At 38.6% G+C, this 21658-nt stretch overlaps 1 protein-coding gene across 2 annotated transcripts; it reads right to left on the reverse strand.

Moving 5' to 3' along the window:
* Window positions 1–2783: 2783 nt before the first annotated feature.
* RSPH4A (radial spoke head component 4A) lies at window positions 2784–19844 on the reverse strand. 2 transcript variants are annotated; one of them, XM_023218991.1, is made up of 6 exons: window positions 18989–19844; window positions 12909–13143; window positions 7504–8244; window positions 6160–6304; window positions 5320–5437; window positions 2784–3548 (listed from the first exon to the last, which is right to left on the reverse strand). In XM_023218991.1, exons 1-6 carry the CDS (start codon window positions 19657–19659, stop codon window positions 3314–3316), a joined length of 2145 nt encoding a protein of 714 aa, XP_023074759.1. In that variant the 5' UTR covers window positions 19660–19844; the 3' UTR covers window positions 2784–3313. The 2 variants fall into 2 exon arrangements, with proteins under 2 accessions (XP_023074759.1, XP_023074760.1); XM_023218992.2 differs by lacking the exon at window positions 6160–6304 and having other exon boundaries at window positions 3526–3548.
* Window positions 19845–21658: the final 1814 nt, after the last annotated feature.

Here is a 21658-nt window from a genome sequence, read left to right on the forward strand (position 1 = left end):
AGAAGCAAGCTAAAGCCCTGAGAGGTTAGTAATATGCGCAAGAAAATAATCTTGATCCAGGGTATGAACCTAGGCTATCTCACTTCCAACCAAACTCTTACCATTAAACTATTTGGCTGTCTTCCATTAGAGAACATATTTAATAAAATGTCTTCCTCACTGCTTAGAAATAATATTTAACAGGCATAGTTCTGTAAACAAGGATTTGCTTTTATTGTTTAACTATACAACTGTGATTTAGAGTCTTGTGTTTAATGTGTTCTGTAGAAAAGAAACTTTCCACTTCTTGTTGGATATGCCATGTGTGCTTGCAACCAAGAATCCTGGCCAATGTAATTCATCAAAAAATTACCAGAAGCTCACAGTCCATGGGTAGAACTTAGCTGGAACCAAACCAACATTGGAAACTAGAATATGGTCTAATTTATAGAAGGAACAATCTGGTTAGGAGCCCATAATTTAGATCCCAGAGAGGCTACATCTGATTGGCATGAGACTATCTAATGGGACAGAGGCAGTTGCTCAAAAGGAAATCAGGGTAGGTAAGGAAATGGATATTAAGCAACAAAAAAGAACATGTCTACTGTGTTGTGAAAATGAATACCAACCAACATGAATGAAGTGTTGTGAATTTTAGGTATGCCAACAAAGACTCAAAGTTGCACTTCAAGAATGAAATAGTATTGCCAATTTAATTCTGGAAACCATCTTTCCTGATGTTCTGTCCTTCAGACTGGTAACCAGTTTTTTTTTTTTTTTTTTTTTTTTTTAGACATGGTTTTGCTCTGTCACCCAGGCTGGAGTGCAGTGGCACGATCATAGCTCACTTGACCTCCTGGGCTCAAGCGATCCTCCCATCTCAGTCCCCCAGGCACAGTTTTCTACTTTATATTCCCTTGCAGTTATCCTGGGTTTTTTTGTTTGTTTATTTGTTTTCTTGAGATGGAGTCTCATTCTGTTGCCCAGGCTGGAGTGCCAATGGTGCGATCTTGGCTCACTGCCGCCTCCACTTCCCGGGTTCAAGCAATTCTCCTGCCTCAGCCTGACAAGTAGCTGGGATTACAGGCATATGCTATGATACCCAACTAATGTTTGTATTATGTTTGTGTTTTTAGTAGAGATGAGGTTTCGCCATGTTGGCCAGGCTGGTCTCAAACTCCTGACCTTAGGTGATCCACCTGCCTTGGCCTCCCAAAGTGCTGGGATTACAGGTGTGAGCCACTGTGTTACCTGATAATGAGATAACCTCCTAACTGGTCTTCTTGTCTCAAGTTTGGATTCTCTCTCATCCATCTACACTGTAGCAAAATGTTCTCAAATACAAATGTTTGTGTGACTTTCTAGTGTAATCCTCTTCACTATTCATGGGTAAAATCCAGACTTCCTGCACACTATAGCCCCGCTTTGCCCCTGCAGGCTCATCTCTCACCACTTCTTGCAGTTGAAATTTCATTCCTTTCAGCCAAAAGTCCTTTGCCAGGATGCAGCTGATGCCACCAAGAACCCTCTCCCATACCACTCCACCTGGTGGCTCTTAGAAGTGCTTCCTGACTTGCTGAAGTCTGAAGTCAGTCATCTTAAGTGTTTGACAACAGTGTTACTCCAAGTGCAGATCTGTGATCTGCAAACTGAAGGTCTGTGGCAAGGTAAGTACAGATGTTGAGAACTGCTGTGTCATTTTATTTTTAAAAAGCAACAGTTATGGATTGGAATTTTTTTTAACTTACCAAAATTCCTTTATCATAGAATTTGAGAAGCACTGTTCTGTGTTACCTGTAATATTTGTATCACAACACTTGCTAAGTTGCAATTGATTTTACATTTCTATTTACCTTTTTATAGTTCTCTCTTCAATGAAAGCTCTATGATTTCAAGAGTAGTGCCTAATTTTTAGTCATAGCCCACAGGCATATCTGGTACATATAGGACTTAAAAATGTTTTTTTAGTGAGGGAAAATAATGTTTTAGAGAAGTCGTGCTAGAAAACATAAGTCAAGTTTCTGGCTGTATCCAGCTAACCATATCTGTGCAAAGCAAATCATTTTTCCCCAATCAGTTCAAATCAATTTCTGTAGGATGAAAGAGGAGTCTGAGAAGATTTTGAGAAGTAACAAAAGGGTTAAAAATTTACCAGCCTGGGCCGGACGCGGTGGCTTAAGCCTGTAATCCCAGCACTTTGGGAGGCCGAGACGGGCGGATCACGAGGTCAGCAGATCGAGACCATCCTGGCTAACACGGTGAAACCCCGTCTCTACTAAAAAATACAAAAAACTAGCCGGGCGAGGTGGCGGGCGCCTGTAGTCCCAGCTACTGGGGAGGCTGAGGCAGGAGAATGGCGGGAACCCGGGAGGCGGAGCTTGTAGTGAGCTGAGATCCGGCCACTGCACTCCAGCTTGGGCCAGAGAGCGAGACTCCGTCTCAAAAAAAAAAAAAAAAAATTTACCAGCTTGGCTAACATGGTGAAACCCCATCTCTACTAAAAATACAAAAAAAGCCAGGCGTAGTGGCATGCACCTGTAGTCCCAGCTTCTCGGGAGGCTGAGGCAGGAGAAACGCTTGAACCCAGGAGGCAGAGGTGGCAATGAGCCGAGATCGCATTACTGCACTCTAGCCTGGCGACAGACGCTCTGTCCCAACCACCTCCCCGCCAAAAAAGAAAAAAAAAAAATTCAGTGTTCCCTACAGTTGTAAGCAGGTGATGGAATTATGATAGTATCTCAAGCAGGAAAAATGAATATATATGCTATACAGTGTTTGCACACAATATCACAGTCACGACCATAGGTAATTACAAAGGTTTAAGAATACATGCTGAGATCAGTTCTTACAAAGGTTAACAATACATTACTCTAGTGACAATATTTTTTGTCTTCATACCCCTTGACACTCTTAAAAAAGTATTGATGTTTCCAAGAATTTCCTATGGGTTGTATCTTCCAGTGTTTGTCATGTTACAGATTCAACCTGAGACCATTTATTTATTTATTTTAATTGTTTTACCTCACCTGGACCATGTGAAATCTGAGCCCTTTTAAAAACAAGAATGTACAAGCGCATATTCCATTATCCATAACCCTCAGAACAATGATGTGATTGCATGTTATTTAGCCTCTGGAAAATCCCATGAGTATCTTTCAATAAAAATGTTAATATTTCTACCTATGAAATTTCAAGCTTGATATTTTCAAGATTGACTTTTGCAGTTGAATAATTTCTGACGTGTATGTATATACACACACAGAAAAGTGTAAAATTAGTCTCATATAAGGGGTGTATATCAGTGTCACATAAAACCAGGCTAATTTTATGTTTATTAGTCATAATCATCTTCCTCATCTTCATCTTCCTCAGATTCTTCATTCTCAGCTGCAAGTAGAATTGCTTCTTGTGCAGCCCTGAAAGCTTGCTCCTCCTCCACACTGGGGTCATCCATTTCTGTAATTTCTGGTCCACTGGGGTATTCTTGATAAACTGGTGGTGGAACTGGGGGTGTATAATTGTCTGGACTATACTTATGACCCCAACCTATGTAGAAATTTTCAAACTTTCTATAAGTAAAAAAAAAAAAAAAAGAAAGAAAAGAAAAATAGATTATTATATAATTTCTCAGAAAAATTGACCCTTCTGTAATATTAAAGTACTTATAATATCATGGTCCTATAATTTAAAAAGCAATACATGTAAAATGCTAGAAGTAAAATATTCCTCAATGATTTTTCTACCACAGGGAATTGTTTTCATCCAAACTGCTTAAGCTGGTTAAAAAAAAAAAAAAACTGTGGGACCAGACACTGTTAAAATGTACCCTACACCTAGACCACAAGCAAAAGCCTTTCTTCCTTCAATTATTTTCAGGGGAGGAAAAAAAAGTTACTACCTTCCACAAAGTTAGAAAGATTCAAAAATAGCTAACCCTGCAGACTCCTGCCTGGGCAAGGAGTTGGGCTTGTGGTTAGAAACCTATGTGTTACTTTTTTTAGGTGTGACCATAGGCAATCACAAAGAGTTTACCTGGCACACCAGACTTGGAGTACAATGCACTGCTGGCTAGTCATGCTCTTCAATGTTTGCATTCCTAGACCAGGTGCTTCCATTCCTAGGTCTCTTTATCTGAGGCCTTCAGCAGAGACCTTTCCAACCCCTCCTTTCTCTGCTCTCTGTGCTCAGCACTTTTTCACTTCCAGCCCCTCTTACCCTCCTCTTGGTCTCCAGGTCTGTGAAACTGCAGGAGCCGTTTGAGGATTCCCTTGCCAATGAGATGACCCCAGCACCTCCACATCGATGATAGCCGTATCTGTGCTGATCCACCTGACTCCACTAGAGGGCCATTCCATGGGGGAAAACGGAACGGGGATGTCAAAGCTTTCTCTTGCTTATACTATCACAGTAAATGATTAAAGGCTTAACTCTCATTTTTAGCTTGTTGTGCTTTAATGGCTACTCTAACACCTGGCCACTCAGCTTTCTCTCCACATAAGCTAAGCTTCTGACACTGGGTTATTAGGAAAGAAATGGAAACATAAGACAAATAGAAGTATATGTTCTAGGTAAATAAAATTATTTTTAGTGTCCTCTTGATCTTAATTCCTTTGAAAGCGATAGCCTAAATAAAGCATATTTTCATTATCTTTTATCAAGATTTCCAACAAAAATGATCTGAGATTTAAACTAATTTAAATACGGCTTAGAAATACCTCCATTAATCTAAGTGAATGAATAAATCATTACCCAAATAATCATTGATGAAAAACCACATTTTATTTCAACAAACTGATAATTAAGATGAAAGGGTAGAAGTCCGAATTACTACTTAATGTCCTGAATTTGATGTTTTATTGTGTATCACAGATGTTATTTTAATAAATTTTATGCCAAACACACATAATATGCCAAAGATGAGTTAAAATGATAGTAGCAGCCAGGTGTGGTGGCTCAAACATGTAATCCCAGCACTTTGAGAGGCCGAGGTGGGGTGAATCATGAGATCAGGAGTTTGAGGCCAGCCTGGCTATCATGGTGAAACCTCGTATCTACTAAAAAAAAAAAAAAAAAAAATACAAAAATTAACTGGGCACAGTGGTGCATGCCTGTAATCCCAGCTACTGGGGAGGCTGAGGTAGGAGAATAGTTTGAACCCAGGAGGCGGAGGTTGCAGTGAGCTGAGATCATGCCACTGCACTCCAGCATGGATGACAGAGCAAGACTCCGTCTCAAAAAAACAAGAAAACAATGATAGTAGCTTAACATTGTCGTGGTTATTTATAATTTCCAGAGCTTAACTAATCACAGAAATGGCTTTATAAGTGGTCAGATACTTACTTGCCATTGCAGAAGGCATATGCTCCAGGCCAAAGGTTGGATTGAAGGACTGCAATAGCATATTGTGGAATGAGATTTGAGGATAACCGTGTTGTCCAAGGGGGTATATTCTGAATCTCTGGAACCCAAAGAGAAATGCAAAAGCTTAATTCCTGACTAGACAAGAATCTACTGTGTAAGCTATTTTTATAAATCCACACATGCATGCACAAACACAGATACACACATATTTGATATAGAAAGAAAAAACAGCAGCAGCTTAACAAAATCAGGAGGGTACTTCATGACTGTTTTGGAACAATGGAATTTGAAATATATATCTCCATTTTTGCAACCAAGATGAGAAGTTTTATTAAGGGAAAGGAGGCTTGTGTGGTAGAGTGAGTAGTATTTGATGGTCTAATGAAAGGTATATTATTATTAAATGAGATCAAGGGTTGCAAGCACAGATACTCCAAAACTGAAGTGAAAGAAACAAGAATATAGGAATGAGAGTAGAGTTTTTAAAAACCAGGACCAAGAATATTTATGCCATTTGTTTATGGTCTGCAGAATGCAAGACAAGAATAATAAAGGAGACAATTGTCAGCATTTCCAGAAAGCGCTACAGCCAACTTATGTTTCCTCTCTACATCACTCCTTCAACCTCTGTCAGAGAACATTGATGTGGCCAGCTATATTCTTCACTCCCTATCATCCCAGAACATGAATGGGAAGAGGATGAGACCTTGGCTCTTGTTCACTTTTTAGAGCTTTCCAACTCTCATATTTACTATATAACACACATAGTATATTATATTGTTTGTGTGTCCGTGTGTGATAATAGTTATGTAAAATAACCTAAATCTTCAGAGATTGGTGTCAAAAGAGGAGGCCCCACTTCCTGTTCTATGTAGTCAGGCTCTTCTTTTTCTTCATCATCTTCCTCTCCTTCCTCTTCTTCTTCCTCGTTTTTTTGTATGGAGTTGAACCAATTACAGCGACCCTGGGAATGAATGTTGCAAGATTTAGTAGTCTAATGGGGACCTTAAAATTTCAGAACATTCATTTGAATTGATCAGGATGAAGCGTCACTCTGTGGGAATTTAATCGATTATTCATTCATTCATTCTATGTACATTTTCCAAGTGCTATTTTCATCTAGGTTGTTTCAAGGAAAAAGCCATGCTATTTATTTTGAGAATTTGCCAAATTCTTGCAGTCATAGGACATGTATTTTAAAATTATCACTTATATTTTAAAATTAGCAGAACCTTAGTGAAAAAGGTAAGAGTGTATTTTACTGTTTTGTGGTAAATAATCTATGAGAGAGCTGAAGCTATTATGATAATGATTATTAACAATAACATTTAAATGTGGTAATAAGATTATTTATGGAAGTTTAGGGTTTATAATGTCTCATTTAGTTAACTCTTATGTAGAGAAAGCTAAGAGTATCCCTTATCTAGATCAAAGTATAATGAAGATTTTCTACCTGCAGATGAGGTAGTATAGCACAAGGTTAAGTGGATGCACTGGGTCCATTCTGTGCAGTCTCACATCTGATTCTATTCCTTATTAGCTACGTTCCTTCTGTCACATTTGCGAAACTCTCTGTCTCAATGTCCTCATCTGAAAATTGAGGATAATAATACCGTTTTGTGGGGTTGTTGTAAAGATTAAATCTTATACACACACACACACACAAACACACACACACACCTGGAACAATAGGTGTTACATAACTGCTATATAGCACTGTTTCTTTGTTTTTTGTTTTTGTTATAATCCCTTACTGTTCTTGACATAAAAGCTACATGTATTATAGAGATAAAATTAAAGAACTGTTTTCAAAATTAATGTACCCATCTATATTAAACATATAAATAATTGCATAATTGCAGAACACACAAATCTAAATCTCTACATCATTTGTCAAATGTTCCACAGAAGAATGTGTTTTATTTTCAAATAGAAAATAAAGTCTGTTTGGAGATCCCTGGGACCTTCAGTTATATAGACAATTATATAGACACTGGCATTTTATATTACTCTGCATTTTTGGCTGTGTTTTTAATTATCTCTTCTCCTGCCTATTAAATAGAATCCGAAGGCCTTTATTTTGTATGTCTTCATGCATTATAGTGATAATTTAATGAATATTTGCCTAATTGCCTGATAGATTGAGAACTGCAAAGCTCCTACCTGGGAGAGAATATGCTGTACATGATGAACCCAATTGGATAGGGATTCTACTAGATCAGTCACTTGGATGCCTTCGAAATCAGGGTTTTCCTCAAAGCTATTTTGCCCGCCTTCTACCTCTTCTTCTTCCTCTCCTTCCTCTTCACCGAACTGATAAAATCCTAAAGGACTGACCTGGGTTCCTGCTGAAATTCGGGCAATTTGCGCTCGTAAATAATTACTCTCATTTCCTGGGAAAGGTGGGTAGCTTATGATGGGAGCATCCAATCGCCCAGTGAAAAATTTCTTGATTTTTCTTGCAATAACAATTTGTGCAGGTATAACTGGTGGTAACTTCACCCATGGTCTTCCTGGTTCATTGCAAACAAAATAGACATATTTGTTGGCACCTGTTCTACTTTCTTCTTTTGGTATAGCCTGCGGGGCCTTGTAAAAGGACTTTGGTAAATCATCTTCCTCATCTTCATCAGCTTCACTTTCTCCATTGTCCCTCTCTTCAGCCACATCTTTCTCTTCCACTTCCTCTTCATCTTCCCCCTCACGAAACTCCACTTCAGCTACAATATAATTCATTTCCAGACCCAAGATCTTTCCCCAGAAGCGGCATCTTTGGATTGGGTGGGTGTCAGTAAGCTGCTTGAGGGCAAGAAATATGCGGTATGTCTCATCTGTGCCCAAACCAACTCCAGCTTGTTCAAAATAAAAAGCTGACTCCATTACATTTGGTAGAGCGTTTTCTGCCTGGGGAAATAAATGCTGTGGTTAAAATTTATCGATAGGACAAATGCTTGCTTCCCTTGTCTTTTTTATGTATCTCGATATTCTACTTTCTCCACCACTTCTTTGATTTAGATCAAGATTTAGATCAAATTGGCTGGGCGCGGTGATTCACGCCTGTAATCCCAGCACTTTGGGAGGCTGAGGTGGATGGATCACCTGAGCTCAGGAGTTCGAAACCAGCCTGGCCAACATGGTGAGACCCCCCCGTCTCTAATAGAAATACAAAAATTAGCTGGGCATGGTGGTGCCTGCCTGTAGTCCCAGCTACTTGGGAGGCTGAGGCAAGCGGATCACTTGAACCCGGGAGGAGGAGGTTGCAGTGAGCTGAGATTGCACCACTGCATTCCAGCCTAGGCAACAGAGTGAGACTTCATCTCAAAAAACAAACAAAAATATTTAGATCAAAGTATGATAATTCCTGAATCTCTGTTCTTCTCTCATTATTTATAAATGTAGCTTCTCTTATATCTTATACTCATTAATATATAATAGCTACCTTGTTTATGTACATATCTTAGGTAGAGAAAATTTAATAATCACTATGAATAATAAAAATGCAACATTCCTGTTTTATAAAAAATATTTAAGTGACTCCCTTACTATCCTAAAATAAGATGTAGAATAACTATGTACACATGTATTTAGAACAAAGTATGGTTTTACATATGTCTATATTACTATATATCTTTAAAAATAAACATTTATTAAGTGTATGGTTTTATATAGGATCACTAAAAATTAATATAGTATCCTGGGTAATGTAATGAATAGAACAAATAAAAGGAACATAAAGTACTCATGTCTATACTTGAAGACATAATGTAGTCAGATGCTCCTCCTACTTATAATAAATTATTTTGAATTTAAAATGAGAGAAATAAAAAAATTCCACAAAAGAAATACAGAGAAATGAATAAGCAGAGTCTCAAATGAACCATAGAAATACATTTGTGAAGACTGGGAGTGGTGGCTCACGTCTGTAATCCCAGCACTTTGGGAGGCCGAGTCAGGCAGATCACGAGGTCAGTAGATCAAGACCATCCTGACTAACATGGTGAAACTCCATCGTTACTAAAAACACAAAAAATTAGCCGGGCATGGTGGCGGGCGCCTGTAGTCCCAGCTATTCGGGAGGCTGAGATAGGAGAGTGGCGTGAACCTGACAGGCAGAGCTCACAGTAAGCCGAGATCACGCCACTGCACTCCAGCCTGGGCAACAGAGAGAGACTCCATCTCAAAAAAAAAAAAAAAAAGAAAAAGAAAGAAAGAAAGGAAAAAAAAAAACACATTATTTGTGAAAATGTAGGAAAGAACTCCCAACTATAGGTCAAGATAACTTACAAGACAAACCTTGACCCTCAAGATGAAGAACTTGAGAGCTCTGCTATTCTTACAAATGATATGCTATTATTTATAATTGTAGTGTCAAAATAAGTATAATGACTTTTTAAAATCCTCATCGCCTTGATTAGGATTGCAAAAGTCTTTCCTTGACATTTGCTGTACCTATTCTACTTGGCCCTTTAAAACTGTTTCATCTTAAGTCTCTTTAATTGCTCCCTTATTTCTTGAGCTCCAAATGTTGATGTTGTTAAAATATCCTTTTCACTTATCGCATCTCTCAACACTGTGCTTGGAAGAGTTCTCCATACCACTTCAAGTGATAAGTGGCTATTTAAAGTTTCTTTAACTCTGATTTTCTCCCATATTCTACACATATTTCTAGCCACTTCTGATAAATTTCACTTGAGTATTCTAAAAATACCTCAGTTTAATATTTAATTCACATTTCTCTCAAAGTTTTCTCTTTTTTCTATGTAGTCTTTCTTCACCAGTGACATCTCAGTTTCTCACACCAGAAAGTTCGGTCATCCTTGCTTCCTCTCACTTCCTTGACCTTCAATATTTAAGTAGTTAGATTCCTATTGATTCTAGCACATAAAAATTTGTTGGCATTATTTCCTCCTCTTGTATTCATTTATAATGTATTAGTCACCATCCTCACTACTTGTGCTATAGCAGAAGGCTTCTAACGCTCTCCTCCCGGCCCCATTCTACCTTTCTTTTTTCATTATCTTTCATATTATGATCAGAGTTATCTTTCTAAACCAAAAGTCAGACCATGCTATTCTCTATTTAAAAACTTCTTACTGTTTACAAGAAAGAAGTTACTTATCAACGCACAAAGAACAGTCTGGCTTTAAGCACTCTGTTCACTTCATTTCCATCAATCACTCCCTCAAACCCACACTCCACTTTTCCAAACATCAAATAATCTTTCCTGATTATTTTATTGTTCTTTTTTCTAAGAATTTAATTTCTAAGAGTCTTCACCTGGTGAACTCCTGCTTATCCTTCATGGCCCAAATGTAATATTACCTCTACTAAAAAGCTTTGCCCAATTACCAATAGCAGAGTTAGTTGTTCCATTCTGTCATTTATCATGTTGTCAAAACAATATAATAATAATTGCTACTATTAAGTTCCTATCATAGGCCAAATCCTTTATATATACTACCTCTACCCCTCAGGTTTTTGCCATTTGATTGTCCTTAAGGCTTGGAAAGTTTAGCCTCTTGCTCAAAATCACACAACTAGCAAGCTAGTTGAACTAGGATTCTAACTCAGATCTGGCTACCTCCAAAGCCCATGTTTACTCCATCAAATGAGGCTAGCTCTTTATTGCACTAATCAAATGGCTTTCCAATCTTTTTTGCCTTTCTCTAAATTGTAAGCAACTTAGAGTCAGAAAAGTCTTTTTCTCATGTGTATCTCAGTACTTGGAATGCAGTAGTCACATTGTGTATGAATAAATGGGTGAATGAATAAATGAATGCTGAAGACTAAGCAAACGAATTCTGGTGTGGTTAAAGGCGGGAATAAAAACATGAACACTCTAAACATGTAAGTCAGGGACAGGGTTGGTCATGTAGTTCATATTTCAATGCATCAGAGAGACCTCTCTATCTGTTCCTGCATCTTTCTACTTTCTGAGGTGGAGCTTTTAATCTTCACCTGATGACTCAGCTGTTCCAGGCTGTAAAGCCAATCTTATCCCTTAGGAGGAAGATTTATGGAATCCAGTTAAAGAGCCCATAAGCTGTTTCCCATGATCAAAACAGCTTATTTGTATTCTCACCCCATATCCTAGTTTTAGGATACAAAGTCCTACCTTGTAATGCTGTGCCTATAAAGGGCACCCATTCTTACCCTGGAGTCTGAAGTTTCTTTGATTAACTCCTGCATGAGAATGCCTGCCTATCTGCCTCATCTCCATATGCTGTTCGCTCCCAGACTCATCATCACTGGATATGGCTGCAGAACCAACTGCCACCTTGTTGAAACTGTCCAATGTCAACTCGTTGACACCTATCACCTGTTCCTTTTGTATGAGTACTACAGATCTTACTGCGTCAGTTAGCTCTCTCCTCACAGGCTGCTTAGCCTAGCTAGAGACAGCATCTACTGTCTCTCTTCTCTCTTCCCTGACAGAGTGCTATTTTGAAAATACCTTACTCCAAACATCAAATTTGAAAGTATATACACACATCTTAAATAATCTAGTGGTAACAGAATGTAAGTTCAGCAGATGTGTACAAATTACAAGTATATGAGTATTTAGGAAACAGAATAGCCAATACTATTATGAAATATTTGAAATTAAAATTTCTTCGATATATAAGATTTTATTCTCTAATTATAGCTTTTTTCAATCTCTGTTACCAACTCCTTCTCCAAATATTTTCAACATTTTGTCTATGATGATTTTAAAAAGTATTTTACTCGTCTCCTCTTGTATTACATCCCATTGATGTAATATACATAATATCAAGTCATAACATAAGGAGCTTGTCTTAGAAGAAAATACAAATGACATTAGAAGTGCTTCTGAATTTTCTAATAAATATGCAACTTGATTTAAAACCTGATTTTTAGTTGTCTAACATTTATTCATTATTCAACAAATCTTTAGCAAAAGATAGCTGTACATCCAGATCTGCACCAGGCACCTTGGAGAATATAAAATGTGAAGAAATCCTTTTCTCTAATATTAAGAAACTTAGCATACAAACCTATAACAATCTGTTTTAGCTTGCAAAATACTAAAACACAGTATGAAAAAACAAGAAATCCCTAATCAAGGATATGAGTAATGTGCAATAAGGTTGACTAAAGAAGGCTTGAAGATATTTTCAAAAAATAAGATGCAAATACTATATAAGAAGCTATAAAGGCCAGGTGCAGTGGCTCACTCCTGTAATCCCAACATTCTGGGAGACCAAGGTAGGCAGATCACTTGAAGTCAGGAGTTTGAGACCAGCCTGGCCAATATGGCGAAACCCCATCTCTACTAAAAATACAAAAATTAGCTGGGCATGGTGGCACGTGCCTGAAGTCCCAGCTACTCAGGAGGCTGAGGGAGGAGAATCGCTTGACCCTGAGAGGTAGAGGTTGCAGTGAGCCAGGATCATGCCATTGTACTGCAAGCCTGGGCACCTGTCTAAAAAAAAAAAAAAAAAAAAAAAAAAGCTATAAAATACAGTTGGTATGAATTTAAAGCCACAGCCATTCATCCCAAATAAAATCATAAGATTTAATTATTAAAATTTATAGTAGTGACTTACTATTTCATCTTCCAATTCTTGGTCAACTCCTTCCAAATGTCCCTGGAGAAAGAGAGCCTTTTGCTTTTCTGCTATTTCATATGTTGGAAGCATCTCATTCTCATTGTGGAGTGCATCAAATTTTTTACTAAAATGTGCCATCTTCACATCTTGGCTAATATTTTCAAAGATGTCAACAGCATTTTCAGGACGCTCATTTAATATCTTGGTCAACATATTAGAAAGATGATCATATCTATCCAGAGAAAATTCCAGATAATATACATGTCAAGAGCATTTGAAGAAGCATTTATTTTTGATATTTCTGAGGTCATTAGATAAATATAGACGTTAAATGAAAAAGAAAAAAGAAAAAATATAGCTTAGGTCAATTAATAGAAAGTAGGCAATTATTGAACAACTATTTGCAGACTCAGTTAGTTTGTTTTTAGGGAACTTCAATAACTGAAAGTCTTCAGAGATTTTCAGTGGATAACACTTAAGGTAATTTCTGCTATGCCAGAAATAACTTATCCTAGAGTTTTCCTCAGGAAATGATTCCAATATAATAAGGATGTTTAAGTTATTAAAGAAAAACATTTTAGAGCATGATACATATTCCACATCAGGTACATTTTCACATTTTATTTCTGAAATGACAATCTTTTGGTTATATATTTAAAAGTGATTAACATTATTTTTCACTGTTTACTGTAACTTCTTTTCCACTCCCCCTCCCCTGCCCTCACCCAATCCAATTTGATTTCTAATCCTGTTGACTCTGTCTTTAAGATTCGTTCTCTTTCTTTCCATTTTGTTTTTAAAGCCAATTGGTACTTCAGTGTTTCTCAGAACATCTTGCATTTCATATTGTAACATCCACTTACAACAAAAAAGTGCCATTAAATATTACGTACCTTTATTGAAATGTGATACAATCTAACATTTTGTTCTATTCTATTACAAACACTGCCCTAGATTTTTATTTCACAACTGAATTAGTGAAATTGCCTCTATCCTCTCAGTAATTCATTACATTTTATATAGAACTGCTAGTGTTTGCTTTTTCAAATACCAGAATTACAAAGTGAATGTTAAGAGGCCAAAATGTCTGTCAAAGTGTTCCTGTGTCCTGTCAAAGTGCTCTTTTCTTGAGAAAAAACTCCTCTGTTCAATGTGGAAATTTGTATAAATTGCTTCTCTGGTGGATACGCATTGTATCTCTCCAACTTTGTTTCTAATGATTAGTTCATTTAGACCTTCTAATAAAAATTACTTTCATATATTGGCTAAGTTCTACCTGGGAGCTTTTGCTTGCTGTGAACCATATACATAATATCTCTCAAAAAATAATTTAAAACTCCTTTCGTTCTTAGGGACTTAGCACTCAAGTCATTCCCCAAAGTCATCCTTCCCCGGTTCAGAGGGGTTCTTTCTGAGAATAACAATATCCCGCTCTGAAATTTTATTACATTATATATTTCCTATTCTGCAACTGCAGTAGGTTCTTCACAGCCAAGATTAGGGTTTTATATATCTCCTCTCTTATTACAGTGAAACAAAATAAATAGTTGTTCAATAATTGCCTACTTTCTATTAATTGACCCAAGCTATATTTTTTGTTTTTTCTTTTTCATTTAATGTCTATATTTATCTAATGACCTCAGAAATGTCAAAGAAAAATATGTATATTATATGGGAGATCAATGTAAAGGGCAGTTAAAAATATTATACAATATTTGAAGAATATAAAATTCCTTCCTCAAATAATTCTTGTAAATGAACAGAAGTGTTTTGACTAGGAGTTTCTTAAAACTTCATCAAGCTTCCTTAATATTCATGCACTGTTGGAGCTCATGGAGAAGGCTGGGCGCAGTGGCTGCCTGTAATCCCAGCACTTTGGGAGCCAGAGGTGGGTGAACCATCTGAGGTCAGGAATTTAAGACCAGCCGAACCAACATGGTAAAACCCCGTCTCTATTAAAAAAAAAACAAACAAAAATTAATCAGGTGTGGTAGCAGGCACCTGCAATTCCAACTACTTGGGAGGCTGAGTCAGGAGAATCACTTGAACCCGGGAGGCGGAGGTTGCAGTAAGCTGAGATCATGCCACTGCACTCCAGCATGAGTGACAAAGTGAGACTCCGTCTCGAAAAGAAAAGAAAAAGAAAACTCATGGAGAAGACTCCAGACTAAAAACACTGTTGGTTATTGGGCAATAGCTGGGTTAATAATGAAAGGGTTTGATCTGCTTCAGTAGCAGATGTGGATGGCATCAAATTAGGGACTCTCAGTCCAAATTTCCATTTTATTTTACAGGTTTCAATATAATGCATATATGTGCTTTATTCAAGTCCACACCTGAAAATGCCTTTGTGTCAAATTATGAAATATATGTATTAGGTTTTAATTTACAATTACAGTTTTTTCTATCAGGGAGGATTAACAATTTATTTTTTTAATGGAAGAAAAGGAGCAAGCAATTCTTTCCTATAGCCTTTTAGTTCAATGATGAAAAACCATTTTCAGATTCCATATTTCAGTCAAAGATTGTTTAAATTGCCATGAAAAATAGGTTTTATGGCTATCAAATTAGATCTGCATATAAGAGATGGAGTTAAAGTCATCTTTTACTAAACAATTTTGAACTGCAGGCACTAAAGCACTTAGAGGATAGCAGTGAATATTATGGAAGATATTCACTTTTACCTCAGAGACAGCATTTGGAAATAAAATTAAATTTAGATATGTAAGTAATATCAATTATAAAATATAAAATAATTCAATAAAGAAAAATTTCTCATGTTTTTGCATTCAGTTTTAAATTGTTAGTGAACTCACAAGTATTTGTAATGTGTTGCTTTGCAATTTTAACAGTTTGTAAATTCATGCTTGTTATCTAACATAGGGCAATATGTCAAGAAATGTATATCAGAAATTCAAGTAGAATCCATTACAGGGTAGCAAATTACATTTTTGCAGCTTAAGTAAATTGTAGTTTAAAACATTAACTAATAGGCTGGGTGTGGTGGCTCACGCCTGTAATCCCAACACTTTGGGAGGCCAAGGCAGGCGGATCATGAAGTCAGGAAATCGAGACTATCCTGGCTAACACAGTGAGACCACGTCTCTACTAAAAATACAAAAAAAAATTAGCCGGTGTAGTGGCGGGTGCCTGTAGTCCCAGCTACTCTGGAGGCTGAGGCAGGAGAATGGCGTGAACCTGGGAGGCAGAGCTTGCAGTGAGCTGAGATCATGCTACCGCACTACCTCCTGGGGGACAGAGTGAGATTCTGTCTCAAAAAAAAAAAAAAAAAAAAAAAAAAAAAAAAAAATTAACTAATAAATAGTATTTCAAACTGATCTCACATTTCATGAGATTTCTCACATCATACATTAATGTTCTTATTCATTAGACTTTAAAATTGTATCTCCTGTATCTTAAAGCCTAGTAATAGCTGCAAATATTTGCCACAATATATATTCAGCAGGCATTTAATTAATATTTACTGATTAATCAGGAAGCACCCCAAGAGATTATGGTGAAAACTTGGGAATTATGATTTATATACATTGGTTTTCATCCATAGTTTCTGACTCATAAGTCTCATACTGCTTTTCATTTCTCCCCAAGACAGGCCTAAGAAACTGAAGGTATACTCTAACCTTTCTCCATGTCTGGCCATAATGAAATTCTCTAGCCTGCTTTATCTGATTGACGGTCATAAGACCCGCATTTCAAAAGAGGTCCTGCTCCATATCAAGGAGGAAAGAATGCTCCACAGAGAGGCCAAGAAGAACCTGGATAGGCCTTGCTGGGTTTCCCCACTCAATCTATTAGCATTAGATTATACCCCTATAAGTCACATTTCTACACAGTCATCAATCATGCCTATCCAATAACATCGCCATAAAAGACCCAAGAGAACAGGTTTCGGGGAGTATCTGACAGCTGAACACATGGAGGTTGCTGGAGGGTGGCCTTCCCAGAGAGGGCATGGAAGCTTTGCACTCCTTACCTAATATCTCTTCATATGCATCCTTTGTAATATCCTTTATAATAAGCCAGTAATATTAGTGTTTCCCTGAGTTCTGTGAGCCACTCTAGCGCATCAGTCGAACCCAAGGAGGGAGTTGTGGGATCCCTGATTTATAGCTGGTTGGTCAGAAGCACAGGTTAATCAGCCTGGGGCGTGTGATTGGCATTGGAAGTGTGGGGAAGTCTTGTGGGATTGAGCCCTCAACCTGTGTGATCTGATGCTATCTCCAGGTGGATATGTCAGAATTTAATCAGAGGACACCTAGTTGGTGCCCACTGCAGAAGTGATTGCTTGCTTGTGGATAGGAAAACAGAACCCCAAACATTCTGTCACAGAAGTCTTCTGTGTTAAGGCTGGGTGCAGTGGCTCACGCCTGTAATCCCAGTTACTTAAGAGGCTGAGGTAGGAGAATCGCTTGAACCCGGGAGGCAGAGGCTACAATGAGCCGAGATGGTGCCACTACACTCCAGCCCGGGCGACAAAGCAGACTCCGTCTCAAAACAAAGACAAAACCAACAGCAACAACAAGAAGTCTTCTATGTTGGCTGTTGTAGAGTGAAATAATATAAAAAGCATTCATTTCTTCTTACTCGATTAATAGTTGCTAGCACTGTGCTACCACTAAGTATATAGCGATATACAAAATTCAGAGTCCCTGACCTCTGGGGGCCTGCAATCTAGTGGGAGAGTCAGATAATCAAATATTAAGTCTATCTCTCTGTATATAAAATTATAAATGACATTGAATGCTATGAAGGAAAAGAATAAGCTTTTTAGTAGTGTTCCATGGAAGTTGAGTTCTGAAGAATGAGGAGCCAGCCAGCCAAAGACTTAGAAAAGAAGCCTTCTGGGTACAGGGAACAGCCATGGGGCTGGAGCTTAGTGATGGAGGGAGAGGTAAGAGTCCGTTAGTGTTGTCAGCCACTGGAATCTTGAGCAAATTAGGTTCTCCATGACTTGGTCTCCTCATTTACAAAAACAAATGAGTTGTATTAGATGTTTTCCAAAATCCCTTCTAACCCTAAAAAACTATTGACCCTATCATTATGTAACTCTGGGAGCAAAAATCTATAGAAATCTATACTGTCATAAGTTCTAAAATTAAAGCTATAATGGGATGAGCAGAACATATGTAGACTATTGATCATCACATTTTAAGAGACTTGGATAAAATGGCATGTATTCCAGGTAGCTTGTATAGTGACCAGTTCTCCCAGTTTGTGAGGACTAAGGGGTTTCTTAGGATAAAGAACTTTCAGCACTCAGCCAAACTGAGATGGTGGTCACCCTAGCACAGCCTGGGTTGGGAACTCAAAAGCCATGCAAGCGATAGCATCTACAGATGAGAGACATGTGATTGCTTTCACTGGTAGACAGTTATTTTTCACAAGCATCCTGGAGAGATGCTTGGACTTTATGGTCTTTATGGTATCTTTCAAGCCCCAGACTCCATAATTCCTAAGTTTTATTTTTTGTGTGTGCCTAGGATCTTTAAAGAAGCTGCAGGAAGGTCGGGCGCGGTGGCTCAAGCCTATAATCCCAGCACTTTGGGAGGCCGAGACGGGCGGATCACGAGGTCAGCAGATCGAGACCATCCTGGCTAACATGGTGAAACCCCGTCTCTACTAAAAAAATACAAAAAACTAGCCGGGCGACGTGGCACAAGCCTGTAGTCCCAGCTACTCGGGAGGCTGAGGCAGGAGAATGGCGGGAACCCGGGAGGCGGAGCTTGCAGTGAGGTGAGATCCGGCCACTGCACTCCAGCCTGGGCGACAGGGCAAGACTCCGTCTCAAAAAAAAAAAAAAAAAAAAGAAGAAGCTGCAGGAACACACACACACACACACACACACACACAAAGGTTAAGAAAAAGAAGGCATAAGAATCTCCATTAATGACGTGTTTTGAGTCATGTGATCCAGAGTTATGTCATTAACTCTCTTTTACTAATACAATCTTTTCAAATACATTTTGATTCACTCACAGAAACACACTCTCATACAGAGATACTCACACACCCTCTTGCTCTGCCAAACTTTTATCTTTTTTCCCTCTGAGACTTACAGATTAACGCCCGACTTGCTACTAGTCTTCAGCAGGTAAGCCTTAGCATTCTGAATGGTGATCTCAAGCATGCTGGGGGCCACTTCAGAGCCCCCAGGCGCAGGCAGCTGTAAATCACAGTCACTGTTTGAGTCTGCCTCCTGGAAAACGTCAAATCTCAGCTCTTTCTGTTTAGCGTTGTTAGAGCTCACGTCCCTCGATCCACACAGGTGGGGTTTGGGTTGCTGAGACTGTTGAAAGGCGTTTCGCTCTGACTGGCTCGTGTGAAGAGGAATTGATTCTCTTTTATCAGATGATTGTTCCAAAGGATCAGGATAAGGTGTCCCAGCTTCAGGAATCACACTCGTGGTCCTGTGTGACTGAGGTGGTGCGGCGAGGTCTTGCCTGGCCGGAGCCGGGGAAGAAGGAGTGAAAGAGGGTTCCTGCGGAGACAGAGGAGCAGGCCCCGCAGGGCCACCCGGAGGCGTCCTGGCTCTAGACTGGGGGCTCCAAGGACGGCTGCGTCGGGACTGGCGTCCAGTTTCTGGCCCCTGCTTCGCCTCCAAGGGCTCAGAGGACTCAGGCTCAGAATATTGGGGGAAAGCTGCTGCCTTTCCTTCCCATGACCGCCTTGCTTCCCCTAGTTCTTCTTGGTTTTCTTTTTCTTGCTTCGGGGAGGCTGAGTCTTCCATGGAAGCAGTTCGAGAAAAAATGTTCTGGATGAAAGGGGCGTGAAAATATGGAAGAAGGCAATTCAGTTCAGTTACTTTGCCGCGGTCTCTTAAGCGATTTCTGGATCCTGGTTGCTCTGTAAGTTGCTGCGTCCTATCTCCATAGCAACCCCAGGCCGGGTTCCTCTCAGAAAAACACGCAGCGCCCTGTTGCCGGGATTCGAGGGCGGAGACTAAGAGAGAGATGAAAATCCTAGCTTTGTGATTTGGTATAACGTCGTTCTATCGCAGCCAATCCGACTTAGACTCGACTAGTCTTGCTTGGAAACTGAGAACTCCAGGTCCTGCGCCTTGAGCGCAAAGCAGGAAGAATGGCGACCCCATGCGAGAGATCTTCAGGGGTCTGAGACTTTGATCCAAGTTGCGCTGTGAGGAGCGAGTCGTGCGTTAGTGGAGGGACAGTATATCCGTGAAGCGTGTGTGTGGAGGGTGTATGTGTGAGAGAGAGAGAAGGAAGTGAGAAGAGAGGAAGGGAGGGCGGGGGGGGGGGGAGAGAGGGCAGAAGAGACCGACCTTGGTCATCTTGGAGGTGCAGGTGACAATGGGACCCCCAGTGTGCTGACAGGGAGAGCCCACGTCTCACATTTAGCGTGCATCAGCTACAACTAACCAACTCTAAAGACTCGGAGAATAGACAAAGCAGCCCTGCTTATAAGGAGTCTCCTGATGATTAGGCAGAATATTATACTTGAGGATAAGGCAATATAGAAAACGTATAAATAGGCAATTCGTGGGTTACCCGTTTTCAAATTAACACTAAACTATATTGGCATAATGTAATTTTTATTTGATAATGTAAATGTAAATTCATAATTTTGCAATGATTTAAGGTCAAGCTTATGACTATTCATTTATAGTATGCAGTCTCCCATATGAAGAAGGGATAGAAGATGGGACCGTATCTGGGCTTAACTATAAACCATACATTAATTAAAGTATTTAATGTTAATTCTTTGTTTTGTATTTCTTTCTCTTTTTAAATATACCAACAAATACTTGGCATTTGACGGTTTACATTGATGTAACTTCTATTTAGCAAGATGTTGCTCTAAATTCTAACTTCATGGAAGAACATAATACTCCTCCATTCGGTGTGGTGAGGGAATCACAGACTAAAATAAATTTGATAAAAACTGTGTGCCCACACACAAAATGTTGAATATAACTTCTGCTGGTACAGAGACTCTTTAAAGTCAAATGTCTGGGATTTAGAATGCTTGAATTTCTAAAAACAAAACATTAAAATATACTAGAACAATAAATTCTGGGGTTTTTTGGTAATTGGTGCAAGAAGTTAGCATTCTTCCCCCTTAATTTCTCCCTCGCAGCTGGCTAAGCAAACCCTAAGTGACTCATGCATAAACTAAAAAAGAATCAACAAAAGGTGTGAGAACTGAATTACTGGGTGAATACGGCTCATGTTTTAAATTGATCTCTGAGTAGCACATAGACAGGCAGACCAGATTTTATTTCACAGGTTTTGAAAACTAAATTGACTTTCAAACTATAGCTCACAAAATTGGATTGGACATGTGTTATGAGTTTAGGAAAGTTGACTGTCTACTAAAATAGATTTATGTAGGAACCAGAGTCTCCAAAAATATAAATATCTAGGATAAAATCCAAAAGTATTTGTCATACCAAAAACCCAGGAATCCTCAACTTGAATGAAAAATGACAACAAATGCTAACACCAGGATGGCACAAATGTTGGAATTCTCTAACAAAGATTTTAAAGCAGTCATCATAAAAATACTCCAAGAAGCAATTATAAACACCTTTAAAACAAATGGAAAAATAGAAAGCCTCAGCAAAGAAATTAAAGATATAAATAATAATTTAAAAAATTTCACAGTGGAAAAATATAACAAATTTTTAAAAACTCACTAGATGGGCTCAAAAGCAGAAGAAAAACAAAAGAAGAAATAACCAATGATCTTGAAGATAGGTCGATAGAAGT

This window comes from Piliocolobus tephrosceles, chromosome 5 (genome assembly GCF_002776525.5).
Source record: "Piliocolobus tephrosceles isolate RC106 chromosome 5, ASM277652v3, whole genome shotgun sequence".
NCBI lineage: Eukaryota > Metazoa > Chordata > Mammalia > Primates > Cercopithecidae > Piliocolobus > Piliocolobus tephrosceles.

Excerpts from the sequence above, each read along its gene's own strand:
- RSPH4A (XM_023218991.1), bottom strand. The coding sequence starts at position 19,659 with ATGGAAGACTCAGCCTCCCCGAAGCAAGAAAAAGAAAACCAAGAAGAA. Across the intron at positions 13,144-18,988 it reads AGCAAGTCGGGCGTTAATCT|ATATGATCATCTTTCTAATA; the intron begins GTAAGTCTCAGA and ends TTCTCTGGATAG. Across the intron at positions 8,245-12,908 it reads AAGAATTGGAAGATGAAATA|GCAGAAAACGCTCTACCAAA; the intron begins GTAAGTCACTAC and ends TTATTTCCCCAG.